At 41.0% G+C, this 23516-nt stretch overlaps 2 protein-coding genes across 11 annotated transcripts in view; both read left to right on the plus strand.

Annotated features, from left to right (window-relative positions):
* The first annotated feature begins 3864 nt into the window (after positions 1-3864).
* Positions 3865-7991, plus strand: LOC118708170 (protein PET117 homolog, mitochondrial). The gene is made up of 2 exons (XM_036419264.2): positions 3865-4075; positions 7729-7991. Exons 1-2 carry the CDS (start codon positions 3926-3928, stop codon positions 7885-7887), a joined length of 309 nt encoding a protein of 102 aa, XP_036275157.1. The 5' UTR covers positions 3865-3925; the 3' UTR covers positions 7888-7991.
* Positions 7992-8157: 166 nt separating this feature from the next.
* Positions 8158-23516, plus strand: part of KAT14 (lysine acetyltransferase 14) — a 35797-nt gene continuing 20438 nt past the window's right edge. For 7 of the 10 annotated variants that reach the window (XM_036419237.2, XM_036419240.2, XM_036419239.2 and 4 more), the window contains exons 1-3: positions 8158-8423; positions 10512-10630; positions 14861-14982. In XM_036419237.2, the coding sequence (XP_036275130.1) occupies positions 8165-8423; positions 10512-10630; positions 14861-14982 (500 nt within the window). In that variant the 5' untranslated portion in view covers positions 8158-8164. Of the gene's footprint in view, positions 8424-10511; positions 10631-12801; positions 12878-14837; positions 14983-23516 lie in introns of those variants that run through there. The other 3 variants (XM_036419244.2, XM_036419245.2, XM_036419247.2) reach the window with 3 other exon arrangements.

The raw sequence follows: 23516 nt of genomic DNA on the forward strand, positions 1-23516 counted from the left end.
ACTTGCCTACTAAGTTTCAGGTATACACACAGTATTATTAACTGCTAGGGGCCCAGTGCATGTATTCGTGCACCGTAAAATGAACTGTGGGCCATGAGGCTGTGTTGGGCACAGGGGCAGGTCTCAGCCAATCCTCCACACCCCCACCCAGACCTTCCCGCTATGGCGCCAGTCCCATGTGTGCCTTCAGCCCTGTTCCCCCCACAATGCGCTGACAATGTGGGCCCCACTCTCACCTGCTGATGATGGGGTGGCGCCGGGTGCCAGGCGGGACAGTGGTGTGCGGGAGTAAAGAATTTTCAGTAACCACCAGAGCCTCACCCTGATGACAGTGCCCAGTGCCCTGCCTTAGTCTGGTGCCCCCACTCACCTGCTCCACCATTCTGCCGCAGCCAACACCTGCCATGTTCCACACTCTGCCACCTGCTGCTCACTCCCACCATGTTCTGCACATGCTCCCCTGGTGACCAGCACATGTTATAGTAACCGGTTGTTTGGTTGTTCCACTGTTCGGTCTATTTGCACATTAGTCTTTTATTATATAGGATAGTCACCATGGTGTACATTAGATCCTCTGAATTTATAATCTTACTAGAGGCCTGGTGTACGAATTTGTGCATCAGTGGGGTCCTTCAACCTGGCCTCCGGGATCGAGCCTAAACTGGCTCTCTGACATCCCCTGAGCAGTCCTGGATTGCAAGAGGGTGCAGGCCAGGCCAAGGGACCCCCACCGGTGCACTTAGGGCCAGAGAGTGATGCCGAAGGTTGGTCAACCGGGGAGGGACCATGGGAGGACTTCAGGGCATGTCCAGCCTGTCTCGTTCAGTCCCAATTGGCCAGATCCCAGCAGTAAGCTAACCCAGCGTTTTTCAACCGCTGTTCCGCGGCACACTAGTGTGCCGCGAGATGTTGCCTGGTGTGCCGTACGTGCAGACAAGACAAGAATTTTATAATTTTTCACTATTTTGTTTACTTAATATTTCATAATAAAGTAATTATAAAATACTTCCTTTGTGTTTATTTGATTCCTATTCAAGAGAATTACTTTATATATAGTCAATATAGGCACAGAGTTAAATTTTTTAACATTTTCTAATGGTGGTGTGCCTCGTGATTTTTTTCATGAAACAAGTGTGCCTTTGCCCAAAAAAGGTTGAAAAACACTGAGCTAACCTACCAGTCAGAGCATCTGCCCCCAGTGGTCAGGGCACATCATAGTGAGCGGTTGAGCAACCTTAGCATGTCATTATCATATTATGCTTTAATTAATTAATACCATTCTTACAATCAGATCAGGTTGAATGGATGACCAGATGACCACACACTTAGCATATTAGGCTTGTATTATATACGGAAATAGTCAACAAGTACATTAAAAAAATACTCAACATTACTAATCATCCCAAATGTGTGCCTGAATGTGCTAATGTTTGCTAATGTTATGAAGTCATGCTTTTTACCCTCCCTGTGGGTGAGTTGGCTTCAAATTTAAGTCTTAGACCTTGTAGTAGAAATTCCACCTGTGAGTATATCTGTGATTATTTCAGTAGCACCTCTCACCCAGAGTCTCCAATGGTTAAGCAGGATTTTTTCCATTTAATCAGCATTAGAGATGGTTTACCATTGAGAGAGAAAGAGAGAGAGAGGTGAGAATTTAAGAGCAGATAGCACCTGGTTCCTGTAGGAGAGTTGCTGGAAGATTCTGATGAAGCACATGGTCTTGAATCTTCTGTGTTAGGTGATACTGACTCTGGAGCAGTAGATCTATGCCCACACTTAGGGGGAACAGTTCATTGTTGTCTCAGTTGTGGCCGCTATAACAAAAAATACCATAGACTGAGTAGATTAAACAAAAAGGTATTTCTCACAGCTTTGGAGGCTGGGAAGTCAGAGATCTGGTGCTGGCATGGTTAGATTCTCGTGAGGGCTCTCTTCCTGATTTGCTAATGGCCACCTTCTTGCCCTGTCCTTACATGGTACAGAGATAGCTCGAGCTCTAGTCTCTTTCTCTTCTTACAAGGACAGTAATCCCATCATGGGCTCTACCCTCATAACCTCACCTAAACCTAATTTCCTATTAAAGGCTTTTCCACCTGATACCATGCCATCGGAGGTTATGGTTTCAACATAAGTGTAGGGGGCCGGGGAGGACACACAAACATGCAGTCCATAACCATTCCTATTTGTAAACTGCTTTTTAAATTGTGCTTATTTGATATGTCAATCAGTCTTCCTTGCAGAAATTAAGCTGCCTGAGGGATGGCATGGCAATGGGGGAATCTTGAATCCATAGCTCCTGGCACATTCAGTCAAAGTTTGTTGGAAAAAATAAAATAAAAAGTCAATTAGCAAGTCTGGGCTTGTATTCATTACTAGAAACTCTTCAAGTTGTCCCAGAAAACTGCTTTTGTTCAAACACACTGCACACACTTAGAAATATAGTTAGACTAGATGGAAATCATGTTAATGATTTTAAAAAGGTGGTTTTAGTGTTTGATGGCATGCAGTCATTCTCTCACATAGTAATTTATGTGACAAAAATCATACAATACATCCTACTCAGGCTTATAAATACTTAAACAGTTAATCCATCATTTAATTTCACACATTTAAAGGATCTTTCAAAAGTATAATAACAAAATATTTTAAGAAGACGTTGAAAAATTAGTGATGACAGGATGAAAGACCATCTAACTCTTTAGGCTACAATCTATGGACATGTTGAAGGCTTATTGATTTAAAGGGAAATTATATCTGGAGAAGACAATATAAAAGTAGTCTAATTGTAGACAATTAAAAATAGTCTAATGGGTTTTTTTTCTTTACAGAAATATGCAATTACACCCTGAATCAAATTGCTTCCAACTTCAAGGTGTATTAGGGCAAGACTCCTGTTTTCCAATTCAATGGTACATTCCTCCAGCTGAGAAATATGTTGTGCACAAAATGACATTTGAAAGGGTATTTTTACCTTTTTTTATTAGTCTTATTGTATTACATTTTTTAAGAGCAGTCTCAATCATGCCGTTTACACTTGCATAACTTAGGCTGGAATAGCAAAGCACTACAGAAATGAATGTCAAAGGAGCCCTTAGGTGAGGTTAAGATAGAGCCCAAGTTAATATCACCCTAAGTTGTTTCCATAGGAAAAGTTTGTTCTCTGTGAATTCTAGTAAGAAAGAATAATTTAATGACAAAACTTCATTAGAAAGCCAAACGTCTTTCTACATCTTGGACAGTACCTTAAGCTATTCTCAAAGCACTCCCTCATTCCATCATTTATCTTTCTAGTGATGTGGGCTCAGGAATCCTGTTTTATAAATGGCGGGGAACTGAGGCTAAGGGTGTCAAAGTGATCTCTTAGGGATTCCCTGGACAAGGAGTTAACCAGCTCTTTTCATATCGGGGGGCAAGGAGGTGTCGCTGCCCAGTCAACAGGCTCTTTAGGCAGAGACTACGATTTTAAGAAAACCAGTCCCTGACCAGCCGCCCCACAGCGTCAAGGTGAAAGCAGGTGACTGTGTCTACATTTAACTAGCAAACCTCCATCTCCTGGCGGCACCTGCCCCGCCAAAGGGACAATGAGGGCTGAGTTTGGTGAAGCTGCCATTGAGCAAAGCACCTGGGCCAGCATCTCCACAGGTGACCGAGGAGATGATACAAATGAGGAGGTGCAGGCCTGCAACCCTCCAACTCACCCCGACGAGGTGCTGGGGCTCTAATTTAGAATTTGAATTGGGAGTGCTTTAACCCTGCCGCCTGCGGGGTAGAGAGAGCATCCCTCCCTCCCCCAGGTCCCACCCGCAGCCGCATTGCCGCGGAGCAGCTCGGCTCTCGATTGCTCGCGCCTGGCGGCGGGCCGGCATCGCAGTGGCTGGGGATCTGCGCTCTAGGGGTCGGGTCTGGCTCGCACTGGCGGTGGCGCATGCTCGGCGGCACCCAGGCCCTCGCGTGGTGGGAGGGGGTGCCCGGCGCGGGGATGTCGAGGAGATCGAAGCTGGTGCTGGGCCTCTCGGTGGTGCTGACGGCGGCCACCGTGGCTGGCGTGCATCTGAACCAGCGGCAGGACCGGCAGGTTGGTGTCACGTGACGGTCTCTTCCGGGCCCGGCGGCGGCGGCCTTGGGGAGGGTCTATGTTCTCTCCGCGTGGTTTCCCGCTGGTCCTGGTCTTTCCTTCTCTCCCGTCCTGTCCTCTCCCCGGCGGCGGCGCGGCCCGGCTGCAGCCCCCCTGGCCGCGTGCGCCCTCGAGGTGCGGGCCACCGTCCCGCCTCGGGCGCCGGGAGCCCGGGCCTCCCGCTGAAGTTGGGCTCCCGCGAACGCACGCCCGTGGGGCGGTGAGCGGCCCCGCTTTCTAGTGGCAGCCAGCCTGCAGGGATACGGCGGCCTTCCAGACTGTCACTGGGACCCCAGAGAATGCAGGCGGGAAGGCGTTTCCTTGGGGTGCATTCAGCAGGTGATGGCCTCTCCTCACCCCCAGGCCCAAGGTTGGTCCTACGGTGTTTAAGTGCTAGTAAGACTTTATCCCACGATAAAGAAGCATTCCCGCATTCGCCTTCGTAATTTGGGGAGATGCTTGTATGTTTTTTTGTGGTTGTGTGTTGTTGTCTTCTTTATTGTTGAAAGCAATACACGTGTCCCTTCTTTTCCCTATTGATCCCTTCTAGCCTGTCCCTCCCCCCCTTCCCCGCCCCCGGCCTTCACCTCACTATTGTCTGTATCCACACACACAAGTTCTTGGTTGATCTCCATAAAAACTAGATTTTGTGGACGTCAACGATACCAGCTTCCAAATTTTTTTATTTTTTTTTTGTACTTATATTCCTAGAAATATCCTGACTTACTGATCATTGGTCTGGCCGTCCATTCTGTGGCTCTCTGCCCATACTTTCTTATTCAAGTTAGTAAACGCTTAATGACGGGTCACTGTGTGCCAGGAACTTTTTGGGAAACACAGATAAGGAAGCAGAGCCGCTCTGGAGACAGACTAACTGAAAACAGCACTGAATGTTGAGTGTGAGAAGAGGAACTGGATCATAGGTGAACTCTCAGAGGACACCTTGGCGCGGGTATTGGTCGAGCCTAGTGTGCCAGGGGTGAAAGCAGTGACCTGAATCAGTAGTAAAGTCATCGCTTGCATTGGACTGTGCTGTGTGCTGGGTATTCAGATATGAAGCAGATGAGGTCTTTGTCCTCGGTGATCACAATCCACGGAAATCAGAGGAGGGGAAGCCCGTGAAGATACGAGAATTGTGCGGAGAGGAGGGAATGGGATGATGATTAATGATGAAAGGGCATTGACGAGACTAGAGATTTGGGGTTTTAAAGGGGTAGCTCTTGTAATAGAGGCAGAAGTCTTCCTCCTAAGAAAGAAAAAGATGATGATCCCAAGAAAAATTGAGCTGGAGTAGTGTGTGTCAGATACAGCTCTGAGGTCTGTGAACAGGGAATTACCAAGAGAGTGTCTGGTAGGGCTGGATTATTAGAGCTTGGTTCTGAAACCTAGCCACACACACACCCGATGTTCCTGGAAAGTTTTTACAATGCAGCTGAGGCTGGGCCCTGCTCCAGGCCTATTAAATCAGAATCTCTTGGGCATGAGGATTCTGCTTAGATATGTTTTATTTATTGATTTCAGAGAGGAAGGAAGAGAGAGAGAAAAACATCAGTGATGCCATTGATCAGCTGCCTCCTGCACACCCCACACTGTGGATGGAGTGGGAAATCCGGAGCGAGTGCGCTGACCTGGATTGAAACTCGGACCTCCTGGTTCATAGGTTGAAACTCAGCCACCGAGCCACATCAGCTGGGCTTACGTATGTTTTAAAAGCAATTAAGTAGGTTTTAAAGGCTACCCAGCCCTAGCCGGTTTGGCTCAGTGGATAGAGCGTTAGCGTACGGACTGAAGGTTCCTGGGTTCAATTCTGGTTAAGGGCACATGCAAGGGTTTTGGGCTCAATCCTCAGTAATGGGCTTGCGAAAGGCAGTCAAACAATGACTCTCATTGATGTTTCTCTCGCCCTCCTCCCTTTCTCTCTGAAATCAATAAAAAAAAAATATTGTTTTAAAAAAATAAAAGCGACCCAGAGGATACTAGCAGGCAGCCAGGGTTAAGAACCCCTGGCTAAAAAAAAAAAAACCCTGGCTGCCTGCTAGAGTGGAAGAACAGGTAAAGTTAGATATTTGGAAGTTAGAGATGAAGAAAAGATTGACCAGAATAACCTGGGTTTATCTTACATCCAATCATTCATGTGGGCTTACTTTCTCTCTAGCAGTGGAAAAGAGCTGGTAGATATGTAAGAAGAAGGTTCAAATGATTGACTGGTAGATATGCAAGAAGGTTCAAGGAAGCAAGAAATAAATAATGACTATTGTTTCTTGACTGTCTACTACATACCAGGCACTGTATTAAGCATTTTATATACATTACCTTTAACCCTCATGGGAACCCTGCAAAACAAGTAGTACTTAGGTGAGGAGCCAGAGTTCCAGGTGTTAGAATTGGAATAGTGGACAAGTCGTAATGGTTAGTAAGTGAGGTGGTTCGTAAGGTAGTTGAGTGGACCTCACAGGAAAGATGTGGGAGGCAGTCGGCATACCCATTGAAACTTGGAGGAAGATAGCAAATGATGGATGCAGAGCAAGATCCTAAGCATGTACTAAACTCTCTGCAAAGGGTAGGATCTCAGACAGGTGTGGAAGGTGTGAGCTTTGGGGGTGGGGTGGTGTAAGGAGCACAGGATCGGAGGAATTGCGGAGGGAGGCGTGGAATGAGCACTTCCATTTCTGTCTCTGGAGTTCTTGCCAAGGGGTCAGTGATCAAGAAAGTTGGTTTTCAGTTGAGTTATTAGTCTTAGAATCCTCTACTCCCCCCAATAGGGAATGCAGCTCTAGGCCTCAAGGTCCAGCAAGTAGATACTTAGTGAAAGTGTCTTAAATAGACATCATAATAATTAAAAAAAAACAAAAAACAAGTTCAGATCCGTTCCCCTACCCCCATTAATTCTGCATGACAAGGCTATTAGAAAATTATTAGAGCATTTTGTGACCTGTGACTATAAAATGTTATTAGTCATGACTGGATGGATGCTTTAAAAAGTCATCTTTGGTGCCATGTTCTTTAGTGCTTATCAAAGTAACTACCATTGATGGGCCTTTATTTTTCCTCTGTTAGTGGCATTCTATTTTTTCCCCATCTCTCTCGGTTACAAATTGATTAGTAATTTTTACTTTTTCTCTTTGTATACTAGAAGCTGGGTTTTTTATTTTTTTTGCATCTACCTTGTAGCTTGTTCATATTTTAGCAATCCTTTTTTTTTTTTCTTTGATGTTTATTCAGCTAGGAAAATTGCTAACAGGAAAGTATTTCACAGAGTTACTGTAGTAATTCTTACCAAATAGTTTAAGTGTCATATATCAATTAAACTTTTAAAATTCAACATAGTGATAGTTTTTTTAAATTGTTATTAAATTTTCTGTAATAAATGTTCAGGAATTTCTTAAAATATGGCCAATAGTCATTTAAGTGATAATGTTATAACCCCAGGTTAATTTGATGGGGTTTTTTAAATTACATTTTACATTTATAGAGAAAGTTAAAATAGTAGTTGGGTATTTGGAGTCTGGAAGTTTTAAGTGTATTTTGGTAACACTGTTATTTGATTTTGAGTGTAACAAGGATGGGAACCACCTGTTCAGGGTGCTACTGAAATCTGTTTCTTACATTTTTAGAGGCTTCGTGACGGAGTAATCAGAGACATTGAGAGGCAAAATCGGAAAAAAGAAAACATCCGTCTTTTGGGAGAACAGATTATTTTGACTGAGCAACTTGAAGCCGAAAGAGAGAAGATGTTACTGGCAAAGGATCTCAAAAAACATGACTTGAAATGAATGTGAAATATTGATGTGTGTGCATGTGAGTGTGTTGATGGAGAATAGCTTATAGTAAGATTTTCAAACTTTTTTTGGTCACTGTCCTTTTAAACTCAATCAAGGAAAGGGCAATGGATTATACCAAATTATTACTTTAAAAGTTCGTTATATCTGATTAGAGAATAGGACAGACACTCTTCTGAAGTTTTCGTATAATCCTGATAAAAGCCTCTTTAAGCTTGGTCAGAGCTTAGGATTGTTACGAAAGCACTTCTGACCCTCTGAGAAAGAAGGGATGGATAGTAACATCCATTTAGGTAGTTTGATAAGTCGCCATGATGATGAAGCCACAAGAACCTCTACCTCAGAAGGACTGGAGGAGGGTGAAGTGGAGGGGGAGACTCTCCTGATTGTTGAATCCGAGGACCAGGCATCAGTGGACTTGTCTCACGATCAGAGTGGGGATTCTCTCAACAGTGATGAAGGAGATGTGTCCTGGATGGAGGAGCAGCTGTCCTACTTCTGTGACAAATGCCAAAAATGGATACCAGCCAGTAAGAAGCTTCTCGATTCCTTTGATATGTCAGTTTCCATGTGTTTGTTTTCCTAACCTGTGGAAAAAACAAAAATAAAACATGAATGTAAATAGACCTAAATAAAAGGATAATTATATTTATTTTTAGTTTAGTTGATTTAACTACAAATTTATATAAAACAAACACATTTATACTAATAAAAATTACTGTTGATATTTATCACATTGTTAAAATAACGTTCTTGATGGTAACCCAATAAAGACTAGAAAATTGGATATCCTGTGTTACTTAAGAAATTAGCCAGATTTTTCTTAAAAGGCTATGTTAAGACTTTGGGGCCCAGTGTAGAATAAAAGTTCAAGTTCATAAAAATTACTCTTAGTATTTAACTCACATGGAAAATTCCTGCTACTGTAGGCTGATGTAAGGCCAGAATTAGCAGATTAAAGTGTTTTGTGCTTTTTTTTGCTAGGATCATTCTTCTTTTCTCTTGTTGACCTCAGTGATCTGCTGGCAAGAGATCTATACACACACATGCTCCCCTGATACTTTAGTTTTTCTTTTCTTTTTTTTTTCTTTTTTAAAAATATATTTTATTGATTTTTTTACAGAGAGGAAGGGAGAGAGATAGAGAGCTAGAAACATCGATGAGAGAGTAACATCGACCAACTGCCTCTTGTACACCCCTTACCGGGGATGTGCCCGCAACCAAGGTACATGCCCTTGACTGGAATCGAACCCGGGACCTTTCAGTCCGCAGACGGACGCTCTTCCAGTGAGCCAAACCGGTTTTGGCGATACTTTAGTTTTTCAACTCAGTCTTTTCAACTGCTAGCTTCCTAGTTCTCACAGAAGATATGCTTTGCCAGTCATCATGAGTCTTACCACAACAGGATTTTTCTATTAGGTAGAGACTAGTAAAGACGTACGCACTAGAGGAATTCTTTGTGTAATGAATTTGTAACTAGGTAATTGTGAAGTGGGTTATTTTCTGGTATGTGGAAATGTTTTTGTTGAATATTCAACTTCAGATTAATAGTTACTACTAACACATAACTTTTCTCAGAAAACAAATCTGGAGTTTATTATAAGTAGCTTTTGTTTGTGAGGTGTCTCTTTTTGCTTATTAATTCAGGATCCTGCCTGAGAATCTCAGTGGCTTTCTCTGTCCTGACGGTATACATCTTAACCTGCCCTTTATGATTATGCCCCTGCTAACTTCTTTAGCCTCTCTAATATCCTGTTCTCCTCACACATAAACAGACCTTTGCTGTTAGGATGAGCTTTTAATTCTCTACAAACAAGTCTTTCTTATCCCTGAGTCTCAGCACATTTTAATTTTCTTTCTGGAATATTCTCTCTAGCCTCCATGCCCTCCCCCCATATACACACAAGCTCCTCTCTTCCCCTGGCCAATTCTAGTCATCCTGTAGAAGCTACTTTTTCTAGCTCTCCTATCTTTCCAATATGGGTCGGGCACCCCGTTTATGTGCCGTCACATTGTCTTTACTACTACAGTGGTTTTCATGTCTTCCAGAGCGTGTGTCACTTTAAAAATGTGGACCCAGGCTCCACTTCAGAGATTAATTTATTGCATGTGGGATAAGCCAAGACATTAAAACAAAACCATTCTGATGTACAGTGAGGATGGAGAACCACTGTGCTGTTGTGATTACCTATTTCCTCCTGTTTCCCCTACAGAATTTGTAAAGAGAGCAGTTACTAGGCTTGTCTTGGGCACAGTATTCCCAGTTTCTAGCCCAGTGCCTGATACTGGGTGGGAGCTTGGGTATTTTTGAAAGAATGTGTGAAGAGACTGTAGGAGTCTGGAATGTTAACAGTTGGAAAATCCAGTGAGCAATAATAACTGCTTTTTTCCAATATCTTCCAAAAGTTAGGGAACCAACGATCTTCATGGGCATACACTGATGTTGGGAAAAATAAAAAAATCTCTATTTCTTTCCCTGCCTCTTTCTGTCATGAACTGGCTGAAATAAAGGAAAAACAGTAGGGGAAACTTAAAATCTGGTTGCTAAAAGAATTAAACTTTTGAGTTACCCCTGTTCTTAGATAAATCTATGATACACTTTTTTGTTTTTCTCCTAGGTCAGCTGAGGGAACAGCTCAGTTACCTTAAGGGTGATAATTTTTTTAGGTTTACTTGTTCCGATTGCTCAGAAGATGGCAAGGAGCAGTATGAAAGGCTGAAGCTAACATGGCAGCAAGTGAGTAAAGGCTCTTATAGAATTCAGGAGTTTGGTCCCCCAAGGAATTTATTGGAATATCCACAGAAAGAGGAACTTATATATGTGAGATTTTGAGCTGTTTGGAGGGTTTTTATTTCCTCATGAAAATTATATATTGAATGTGTGGAGAAAGAAGTTCTTGGACTGCACTCATTGCTAACTTAGTGAATTGGGTTTGAGATACTTGAAAACTTCACACACGATATCCTTTTTTCTATAATACGAAACTTTGATTTTAATTGAAAATGAAGTTCACGTTTTTTGAACCATGAAACCATTTTAAAAATTGTAAAGATGGCCACATAGGAAATAAATCTGGAAGACATAATGTGGTTGATTGCAGAAACCAACATAATCCACTTTTCTGCATTTGAATGCAAACCTATTTGAATATTTTTTGTGTCTGTTTTTAAAAAAATTCTCACCCTATTAATTTAGAGAGGAAGGGAGACAGAGAAACATCAATCTCTTGCCTCCCGCATCCCACCTGGCGATCGAACCCACACATTCAAGGTAATGTGCACTGACTGGGAATTGAACCCACAATTTTTTGGTGCCCAGGACAGCACTCCAACCAACCTGATGAGGGCCCTATGTCTACTTTTAACCATCTTCAATACCAATACCATAATCCAACTATATAGTATGAATGATAGCTTTTTATTGATCTTTGGTTATATAAATTTTTTTGGTTTGTTTCTATATTAATACTAGTGTATCTCTAATAGGCACAATGTACATATCGTCTTTAAGTTCTAAAAATGAATGAATTATGCATATTCAATTTTATGTTTATTGATTCAACAAATATTGAGTGCCTGAAAACTACAAGAGAGCTATAACCCCTACCCCCTAGGCGTCACATTCTAGACATTTATTTTATGTTGTAAGCAGACAGATAAGTTAGTTACCTATAGCACTTTTTTGCTGTGAAGGAAATGAACAGGGTAATGAGAAAGATTATACCATCTAGGCCTCTTCAGGTGTTCTTGTAAATTGTAGTTGCTTTAGCAGCCTTAGGTGTCTTAGTTATCAGAGCTTTATTAGACAGCTCATCATGAAATCTGTTGGAGCTGAATGGAGAGAGTGAGTCTTTGACTTGTCTGAAAATATATGAGTAGAAAATGAAAGGTAGTTTATATTGAGGATATAGTCTCATGAATATTGTAATTCTAATATTTTTTTCAAAGAATACATGAGACCTGCCTCTAGCCAAGGTCAGGTTAATATTAATAGGTTATTCTGATGTGTGCATATGTAGGCAGATTTTCATTTGGCCTGCAAGTAGCTTTTCAAAAGCTGTTATATGGAAGAGCAAATATATGTATTTTTGTTATTTTCAAGAATGTGAGTTTTCTGTGAAGGTTCTTTTTAAAAGAAAAAGTAGTTTTTTATTGTGTGGCTCAGAATTTGTAATATTAGCTCAGTTTGCATATTTAGTTAAACTAACATCCCTTGAAAATTATTTATTTTATTTTATTTTTTTAATATATATTTTATTGATTTTTTACAGAGAGGAGGAGAGCGGGATAGAGAGCTAGAAACGTCGATGAGAGAGAAACATCAACCAGCTGCCTCCTGCACACTCCCCACCGGGGATGTGCCCGCAACCAATGTACATGCCCTTGACTGGAATTGAACCTGGGACCTTTCAGTCCGCAGGCCGACGCTCTACCACTGAGCCAAACCGGCTTCGGCTTATTTTTTACTTCCAAAGACACATCGGTGATAGATGATATTGGTCTGATGAAATCATAACTTAGGTCAGACACATCTCATTCTTGGCAAGCTACCGATCAGTGTTTCTGTTGCATCTTAAAAACTCAGTCTTGCCCTGACCAGTTTGGTTCAGTGGATAGAGCGTTGGCCTGCAGACTGAAAGGTCCCAGATTCGATTCTAGTCAAGGGCATGTACCTTGGTTGCGGGCACATCCCCAGTGGGAGGTGTGCAGGAGGCAGCTGTTCGGTTTCTCTCTCATCAATGTTTCTAACTCTCTATTCTGCTCCCTTCCTCTCAGTAAAAAATCAACAAAATATATTTTAAAAAATTAAATTAAATTTAAAAATATTGTCAGAAATAAATAAATTAATAGATACTTCTGTATCTACCACTGATATTAACAGTGAATCCTGTTTCTGGGTTACTCTAGGAGTCTGAGAGTGGGCAGAAGTTCACTTCATTCTTTCCTTAAAGTATTTCCTGAACAGTCACTTTTAAAAATTGAGGTAATATATACATAGTGTAAAAGTTTAAGATTTTAAGCATTTTTAAGTGTACAATTCAGTGGTATGAAGCATATTCACATTGTTTGGCAACCATCACCACTATCCATTTTCAGAATTTTCTTATGTTCCCAAACTGAAATTCCATATTCATTAAATAGTAACTCCTCATGAACAATTATTGCTTTTTGGTTGATGTAGACCCGATGCAAAAATCAGTGAAAGAATTTGAAAAATCTGTTCACGGGTTAATTATTTGTTAGGCCGTCCGAAAGTTTTACAAGTTTAAGGTTGGCGAATATTGAAATTCAGTGGAAGCAGCAGAATTGCCTTCAGGCATAAGTCTTCTCATTGGGAGTTAATGCTGTGAACCCACGTGATGGCCATGAATTGCACTTTATTAGATTCCTTACAGCTTCAGGACCCTCCTTATTGAAATAATTATTTAAGGATTAAAAATTTTAAAAAATATATTTATACATATTTATTTATTATTGATAGTATTACAGATATCTCCCATTTGTTCCCTCTTTACACCCCTCCTCCTAGTCTTTCCCACTTCCCAGGTCTTCACCTTCCTAAAAAATATATTTTTATTGATTTTAGAGAAGAAGGGAGAAGGAAAGAAAGATAGGAACATCAATAATGAGAGATAATCATTGATCAGCTGCCTCCTGCACGCCCCCTACGGGGCATTGAGCCCACAACCTGGATATGTGCTCTGACTGGGAGTCTAGCTGTAACCACCTGGTTCATAAATTGATGCTCAAGCACTGAGCCACACCTGCCAGGCAGGATTTTTTTCCTTTAGATTCTCTCTCCCCTTTTCAATTTTGTTGGCCCCAAATTAATCATTATTTTTATTAGGTTGAATACATGGTTTTGAATAGCTTGTATAGTTTTGTTCATTTACATAAAATTACATAATTATAAAATTACATGTAGACACAAAAAGAAATGTCCGAAAGGACAGTCACTAAAAATGTTAAAAGTGATTATTTCTTTTAACATATTTTTAATTGTTTCAGAAAGGGAAAGAGATGGAGAGAGAGAAAGACATATCAGTGATGAGAGAGAATCGTTGATCAACTGCCCCCTGCATGCCCCTCACTGGGGGTTAGCCTGCAACCCAGGCATGTGCTATTCATGGTGACCTGGATGCTAACCATTAAGCAACACCGGCCGGGCTGATTATTTCTTGTTGGTGGATTTAAAGTGATCTTTACGTACTTCTTTTCTCTTTTTTCCTATTATTAAGTCTTTTACAGTGAGCATGTGTTATTTCCCCATTCGGGGCCATGAATTTATTGTTTGTAAAATAACCAGGTTGTTCTACAATAGATTAGGAGTTTTCAGATTGAACTCTGGGGAGTGAGCCCTTTGAGAAGGGGCAGAGCAGACAGGCCTTTTCAGGTCTCTGCCCCTTGTTGATTGCTGGTTTCCTTTGAAGAAAGGTTTGCACAGCTAAAAATGATTAAATACTGAGTAGATGATGTGTCACATTATTTTCAGCTCTTAAATTCTGAGAGTCATTTGTTTCTGCCCTCTAAAGCGCTTAGAAAAATATGCAGGGATGATTTTCAAAATATTCAATAAAGTTAGCACTGTTGGTGAATATGCTGGCTGTAGTAGATACCCAGAGACCTCCTGATGGCCAGTAGTTAACACTTTTGTTAGTTCTGCATTGTGTAGGATGGAGGGCTACTGGGCTGGGGATTCACCCAGGACAGTGGTTATTTATCATAATCAGTCACCCACACAGCAACCCTGCATATGTAACACGTAAAGAAAGACTGCACATAACTAAGTGGATTAGTGAGACTCATCTGAGGCAAACAAAGAAAGTAAAATTTTATACTGAGGATATTCCAAGATACTATCCTTCCTTTCCCCCTCTCCTCCTCTGTTCTCCAGCACTACTATTTAGAATATATTAACACCTTTAATCATGCTTCTGTCCCAGTCCTTGTTTGGTTTGTTTTTCAGGTTGTCATGTTGGCAATGTACAACTTGTCTCTGGAAGGAAGTGGACGTCAAGGTTATTTCAGGTGGAAAGAGGATATCTGTGCTTTTATTGAGAAACATTGGACTTTTTTACTAGGGAATAGGTAATGTGATTTTTAAAAAATTTTTATACTTGAACAAAGATGTAAAGAATGAATATAAGATTTGAGCCAGCCTAGTGTAGCCCTCTAGAGCAGCAATTTTCAACCTTTTTTATCTCATGGTACATGCAAACTAATTACTGAAATTCTGCAACACACCAAAAAGTACATTTTTGCCACTCTGACAAAAAAATAGAAAAGGTATAATTTTGATTTATTCACACTGGCCAGCTATTGTGTTAGCTATTGCCATTCTTATTTTTATTTGACAATCTAAGGGAAAAGAGGTCAGTGCCCCTGACTAAATAATCAGGTATTGCACGTTCTAAAAATTCTTGTGGCACATATGAAATACTTTCAACAATAAATAATAATTATTATTATTTATATTTTATTGATTTTTTACAGGGAGAAAGAGAGAGGGATAAAGAGTTAGAAACATTGATGAGAGAGAAACATCGACCAGCTGCCCCCTGCACACCCCCCACTGGGTACGTGCCCGCAACCAAGGCACATGTCCTTGATTGGAATCAAACCTAGGACCTTTCAGTCTACAGGCCAACGCTCTATTCACTGAGCCAAACTGGTTTCGGCTAAAGAATTATTTTTAAAGATGAAAATAAAAATGCTTGTGGCACACTGGTTGAAAATCACTGCTTTAGAGAATTAGAGTATGCATTTGCTAGTGGCAATTACAGAGAATTTTGTAATCCAGAAAATGTTCCTTTTTTAAGTTAAAAAACTTGTTTATGAAAAACCAAAGTGGAAGTATATACTATTAAAAGTGTAGTCACTCATCCTATTTCGAGAAGGAACTATTTATACTGAGCATTAAGAGATTTTGAAGAGATTTGTAGAATGTTAAAACGTAGTTTGATTAAATGAGGCTCTTTAATAGTTGGATGAGTAACTATTTAATTGGAGGAGATAGTATTATTACTATCCTTTTAAAATTATTGCCTTATCAAAAGAAGAAAAATAATGGCAGTTATTGACTGCACCCATATATATTGCTATTCATTAATAAATTCTTTTTTTTGTATTTATTATTAATTTTTATTAAGTTGAAAGGAAATCTGTTGTCTTAGTTGTCTTAGAAGGGAGAAACAGTTTTAAATATTTTGGTATGACAGTGCTTAGCAAGATCTAGATACATTATTATACATACGGCTTATTCATTCCTCTTTTCATTTTAAAAAAATATATATATTTTATTGATTTTTTACAGAGAGGAAGAGAGAGGGATAGAGAGTTAGAAACATTGATGAGCCGCCTCCTGCACACCCCTCACTGGGGATGTGTCCGCAACCATGGTACATGCCCTTGACCAGAATCGAACCCGGAACCCTTCAGTCCGCAGGCCGATGCTCTATCCACTGAGCCAAACCAGTTTTGGCTCTTTTCATTTTAATGCCTTTTTTATTTTATTTTTATTTTATTTTTTTTGCTGCTAAATACACTCCTCCTTGGTAGCTGCTTTAGTTCATCAGACTTAGGGATGTCAGTGCACAGATATTGAGACCATATGGTGAGTGGAGAGAGAAATATACATTAATCGGTAATTTGTAGCCTTCTGGATATGCCCCAACTGGGGATTGAACCTGCAACCCAGTTATGTTCCCTTGTTGGGAATTAAACCTGACCTTTTTGTACACGAGACAATGCTCCAAACAACTTAGCCACACTGGCCAGGGCTTGAGACCATATTTTTTAACTAAAGATTCATGTGAATCTACTAAGATTTTTATTGCTATCCTCATTGCTATTTAGAGATTAGAGAGTTTACAACTGGATTGGTCAGTTCTCTTTGAGATTCTGATTGTTAATTGCCGTCTGAAGTCCTGTGTGAGATTTGTAAATCTTGCATAAAGGGTCATTGTAGACAAGATAGGTAAAGGCTCTGATCACAGCAGGTCAGAGCAGGGAGTTTGCACACATCCTCACTCTGAACTCACTGCAGCCTCTATTTCCTCTGGTGCTGAAAAGTCACAGCTCTGCTAATGCTGCTGGGAAATCAGGGAAGGCATTTAAAAAGGGACAACATTCTGAATGCCTGCTGTGAGGAAAAAGTAGAATTGATTCAGTACATTTTTACAAAAGAAGTTATTTTTGTTCTTGAGTAATATTAGTGGTACTAAGAAAAGAATTGACAGTATAACTGGTTATTTTTCTTAAAGAAAGGAAATCTGTTGTCTTAGTTCAATGATTTAGCACTATTTGTGGGACTTAATACATCCCATTTATAAAGGTCAAAAAAGGGAAAAAAACAGATAAAATTAGATCTTGGAGTGTTTTCATGATCTCAGTGCTACTCTGTTTAATGGATTGTCTTCTGGAAGAACTTGGATTTAAATTGCCTGTTTTTAAGGATATTGTCGTTATTTTAACAGAAGTTGTTCGTGTCATTTGTTCATTTCTAGTGCCTGTTTTTTTGTTGTTGTTGTTTGTTTGTTTTAAATACTTTTACCAAAAGGCATTAATTACTTTCCAGCTGCTGTGTAGTTTAACCATTAAACTAGCTGTTTGGGCCATAATAATGTATCACCTGAATTATTATTTACTTACTTAAAACAAGTCACTTAAAAAATACATTCACTTTAAAAAAAAAAAGAAACTTCACACCACCATGGTGAGCAAAAAATCCTACCTAATAAAAAGAATAATATGCAAATTAACCATCACACTGCTACACCCACAAGCCACACCCACCAGCCAATCAGACCGAGTATGCAAATAAACTCAACCAAGATGGCTGTTGTCACAGAGAGCAGGAGGGAGGGTTGGGTTTCCCAGGGAACAGAAGAAGCCAAGCTTTCCGCCTGCCCTTGCCAGCCTAGGCCTCCACTCAAGGCAAAAAGTTTCAACTATAGAAGGTAAACAAATCCAAACTGAAATGGCAGCAGCCATGGAGCAAGCAGGAGGCTTGGCTCTGCTCCAGGCTACAAAGTTTCAATTGTAGAAGGTAAATAAATTCCAGATACCAGGGCCTTTACTTGGGTCGCCAGGGGGCGTGGCTGACCTGCAAACCACCACTGGCCCCTCGCCCAGGCCACCCCATGCCCAAAGGGAACCCCCACCCTGATCCGAGACACCCTTCAGGGCAAACTAGCTGGCCTCCACCCGTGCATCAGGCCTCTATCCTATCTAATAAAAGAGTAATAGGCAGATTGACCATCACTCCAACACACAATAGCTGCCCCCATATGGTCAAAGATTCTGCCCCCATGTGGACACAAGATGGCCAGCAGGGGAGGGCAGTTGGGAGGCATCAGGCCTGCAAGGGAGGACAATTGAGAGGGACCAGGTCTGCAAGCGAGGGCAGTTGGAGGCGATCAACCCTGCAGGGGAGGGCAGTTAGGGGTGACCAGGCCGGCAGAGGAGGGAAGTTGGGTGCAAACAGGCTGGCAGGGGAGCAGTTAGACATCAATCAGTCTGGCATGGGAGTGGTTAGGGGATGATCAGGCTGGCAGGCAGAAGCAGTTAGGGACAATCAAGAAGGCAGGCAGGCGAGCAGTTGGGAGCCAGCAGTCCTGGATTGTGAGAGGGATGTCCAACTGCCGGTTTAGACCCGGTCTCACTCTAAACCGGCAGTAGGACATCCCTCTAGGAGTCCCAGATTGGCAGTGTGCAGGCTTGGTTGAGGGACACCTCCCCCCCCCCCCCCAATCCCGTGCATTAATTTCATGCACCGGGCCTCTAGTATGTATATAATTTGCCATAAACATAATGAAACTATAAAAATAAATGCACTAAAAATAAAACAATGCCATTAAGTTGTAGCTGGAGCCCATGGCCTATTGAGGTAATCTGAGACATTCTTTCTTGATCAAAAGGGGTGGGTACATGTTAGAATTTCAAGCAACAAACTTTCTCCTTGATCTAACCAGAAGGAGTGAAAGAGAAGGAAAAATTACTCTGTGATTCCTTGCCACTCAGTTTCCTGCACAATGCTAACCTTTACTTTGGGAACTCTGCTTTATTTTATTTGGTTTTGTTTTGTCTTTTCTATTTGTTTGTTGTTGTTGTTTTGTCTTTTCTTTTGTTGTTGTGGTTATTGTTATTGGGAATTCTGCTTTAAACATCAGTGGTTGCAAAGTCACCTGAAGCTGCTCCCTGATGTGATTACCATGTGCTCAGATGTCTCTGTATATGAACATACACCCCAGAAGACCATACTACAAAAGCACACTTACAGTCCAACATTTTTTATAACTAATAAAGATTTTAATTCTGCTATCCATAGACCATATTTTAAATTCCTAACAATAATAACCATTTCTCATTTGCCATAAAAGCTAACCAAATAGCCCTGGCTGTGTGGCTCACTTGGTTGAAGCATTTTCTGGTGCACCAAAAGGCTGTAGCTTCAATTCCCAGGCACATACTTAGGTTGCAGGTTTGATCCCTGGTCGGGGCACATGCAGGAGGCAACCAACCAATCGATGTATCGCTCTCACATCGGTCTTTCTCTCTCTCTTAAATCAATTTTTTTTTTTTTTTAAAGAGCTAAGCGAATAGTATACTGTGTAATGAAGTTCTAAATTTAAGTACATTTTCTTCCAGATATTTACAGGACTTGCTTTTACCATATGTCTTTAATTTTTACCAAAGTTTAAGTGTATAAAGACTTATTTAGGGCTAACCTAAATAACTTTATGTACCTATTGTAGAAACAAAAAGTATACAAAAGTTTTATTAATTACTATAGTTTAATTACCATTGTGTATGATCATTTAATTTGCTTTTACAATCCTAGCCTTAAATTCTTCCAGAAGGTATAACTTTGATTATACCTTTGAAGAATAGTTGGAATGCTTTATTCTGTTACCATATTTCATTAATTTTAAGATGCATAATATTTCAAATTTTTATTTATCTGACAGCTTGATATATCTTACAAGTAGTGATGATGTGTCAAAATTTGATAGTTTTCTTTCTTGTACATAAAATGATGTATCTTAAAATCAGTAGATCTTATATTTGATAAAATATGAGACAGCACATTCATATTATTTAAAATTCAAAGCAATTGCTGAAACCAGTTTTGCTCAGTGGATAGAGCGTCGGTCTGTGGACTGAAATGTCCCGGGTTCGATTCCAGTCAAGGGCATGTACCTTGGTTGCGGACACATCCCTGGTGCGGGGTGTGTAAGAGGCAGCTGGCCAATGTTTCTCTCTCATCGACGTTTCTAGCTCTCTATCTCTCTCCCTTCCTCTCTGTAAAAAATCAATAAAATATATTTTAAAAAATAAAATAAAATAAAATTCAAAACAATTGTATGACTATTCCGGGGAGATGGTAAAGTAGGAAGCACCAGAAATCTGCCTTCCTACTTAGACAACAATTGGAATTGTAGACTCTGTCTGCTGTAACTATTTTGAAATTTTGGAGTCTGTTGAAGACTTGCAACTTCCAGGGGAGGGTTTATACAGAAAATTTCTGTTTATTTTAATCAATTTCAACTCTTAGCACTATAGCTTCTGCCTGTCCCACACCTTTCAGCCTGCAGCAGGCAACAATGTACATGCTCTCAGAGCAGCTTGCATACAGTTTTTGGGAGCCACGGCATACAAAAAGAAGACTCCTCCAAATATTGTGATCTGTGCTTTGATAACAGATTACTGCTGCTGATCACAAGGTTGCAGACAAAGGTGGGCAGCCATTGTTGTTGCACCTTCCCTATTGTGGCAAGCCCCTTTCCCTCTGGTTGAACCAACTTTAGGGATTAACAGGCTGGTGCCAAGTGAATCAGGAAACCAAGATGGCGGCGTAGGTAAACAACTGAACTGCTGCCATGCACAGCGATTTCAAAACTACAACTAAAAGATAAAACGTCTACTACCCAGAACCACGGGAAAGCTGGCTGAATGGAAGTCTTATAACTAGATGGAAAGAGAAAGGAGCACAAACACTGAAAAGCTGAGGTATAGAGGCACACAAATCGGGCTGGTGGCGGGCGACTGGGCACGCAGCTTTTTGTCAACCTGAAAGGAAACAAGCTCATGATCACTCTGAAATCCAGTTTCTGGGAACATGCAGGGGACCCAGATGCCTACAGAGAGAAACTGGACTGTCAGCCATGGGGTCGGAAAGTGAGGGTGACTTTTTTGCAGAGGTGCATGCAAGAATCATTGTTTACTGCGCTGGAGACCAGGGACGCGGGGACTTGGAAACGCGGAAAGGCAGGGAAGGCTGATGGCAGCCATCGCTCTTTGTCACACCCCAGCCTAGTGACGCCCTGAGACCCCGCCCTGTCCTAAGGTCCTGCTCCTGACATTCTACAAACCTGCCCAGGCTCCACACAACGGCTTTTGCATATAAATGGCCTGCCCTATGGCAGCTTAAGGAAATAAACTGCAGCTCCAATCAGACTGCTCCAAAACCACCAAATCCCAAGCAAAGAGAAGAAAACTGTAGTTCTTGCTGTAGCTCCTGCTGGGTGGACTCAGACAGTAGCTGACCTACACCCCATTGGAGATCCAGAAACTAGTGTATCTAGTGGTTGGTGTGAGATGACACCAGATTTCAACTACTCTCATAAGGGACACATTCAAGAGACAGACTCAGTGAGCACCAAAGCCCTACTGGAACAAATCCTGCCCCATAAATGTGTCTCCAGCACAGCAATTCTTCCGTTATAGACACAGCGGGTCCTCATAGCCAATTGGCCTGGAGGTTAGTTCCTCCCAGTGACACCAACAACAATCAAGACTTAACTACAACAAGGCTATACACGCTGTCCACAAAGGGGTGCACCAAGAGTGTCTACCTCAGGTAACTGGGAGGCTGACCCATTGAACCATATAGGGCACCCAGCACACAAAGCTACCTTACCAACTCAGGGAAGTAGTGAAAATGAGGAGCCAAGGAAATAGATCACAAATGGAAGGAATGGAGGAGAACGAACGACTGGACATAGAGTTCAAAACCACAGTTATAAGGTTTTTCAAGAATTTCCTAGAAAAGGCGTATAAATTTAATGAGACCCTCGAGGATATGAAAAAGGACCAACTAGAAATTAAACATACACTGACTGAAATAAAATAAAAAAATATTATACAAAGACCCAACAGCAGACTAGAGGAACACAAGAATCAAGTCAAAGATTTGGAATACAAAGAGGCAAAGGACATTCCTATGCAGAATCAAGAAGAGAATCTAGAAAGATGAAGATAGTGTAAGAAGCCTCTGGGACAACTTCAAGTGTACAAACATCCAAATTATGGGGGTGCCTGAAGAAGAGAGAGAGAAAGACTGAAAACCTATTTGAAGAAATAATGACTGAAAACTTCCCCCACTTGATGAAAGAAATAGACTTACAAGTTCAAGAAGCACACAGAACCCCAAACAAAAGGAATCCAAAGAGGACCACTCCAAGATACATCATAATTAAAATGCCAAGAGCAAAAGACAAAAGAGAGAATCTTACAAGCAGCAAGAGAAAAACAATTAGTTACCTACAAGGGAGCACCTATCAGCTGAATTCTCAACAGAAACTATGCAGGCCAGACGGAAGTGGCGAGAAATATTTAAAGTGATGGATAGCAAGAACCTACAACCAAGATTACTCTACCCAGCAAAGCTATCATTCAGAATTGAAGGTCAGATAAAGAGCTTCACAGATAAAGAAAATTAAGGAGTACATCACCACCAAACCAGTATTATATGAAATGTTGAAAGGTATTCTTTAAAAATAGTAAAAAGAAGAAAAAAGTAAAGATAAAAATTATGAACAACAAATATATATCTATCAACAAGTGAATCTAAAAGTTAAGTGAATTAAAAATCTGAGGAACAGCCGAAACTGGTTTGGCTCAGTGGTAGAGCGTCGGACTATGGACTGAAAGGTCCCAGGTTCGATTCCAGTCAGGGCATGTACGTCGGTTGTGGGCACATCCCCAGTGGGGGGTGTGCAGGAGGCAGCTGGTCGATGTTTCTCTCTCACCGACGTTTCTAGCTCTCTATCTCTCTCCCTCTCTGTAAAAATCAATAAAATATATTTTTAAAAATAAAAATAAAAAATAAAAATCTGAGGAACAGAATAAACTGGTGAATATAATAGATCAGGGGTATAGAATGGGAGGGGATTGATAATTCTCAGGGGGGAAGGGATGTCTTCGTGGGGGGTACAAGAAGAGACTGGACAAAAATTGTACACCTGTGGATGATGATAGCGGTGGTGTGGTAAAGGCAGAGGGTGGGGTGGGGACCTGGTGGAGGAGAGCTATGGGGGAGGGGGAGAAACAATTGTAATAATCTGAACAATAAAGATTTATTTTTAAAAAAAACAGGCTGGTGCCTTTCTCTCTCCCCTTTATTTTTCTCTTTATTCTCCTTTTGGAGCTAGACATTGAAGGCTAAGATGTTCAAAAGCAACTACATATAAACTGTATATATAAAGGGGAAATTAGAAAGTCACTATACATGCATGGGAAGGTGCAAGCTCAGAAATGACCTGAGAAGACCTTAATTTTATACAACTCATACTGATATTTGGCACAGGGGGACAGCCTACAACAGTAAGTAAGTAAATAAA

This window comes from Pipistrellus kuhlii, unplaced genomic scaffold, assembly GCF_014108245.1.
Source record: "Pipistrellus kuhlii isolate mPipKuh1 unplaced genomic scaffold, mPipKuh1.p scaffold_m20_p_6, whole genome shotgun sequence".
Taxonomy (NCBI): Eukaryota; Metazoa; Chordata; class Mammalia; order Chiroptera; family Vespertilionidae; genus Pipistrellus; species Pipistrellus kuhlii.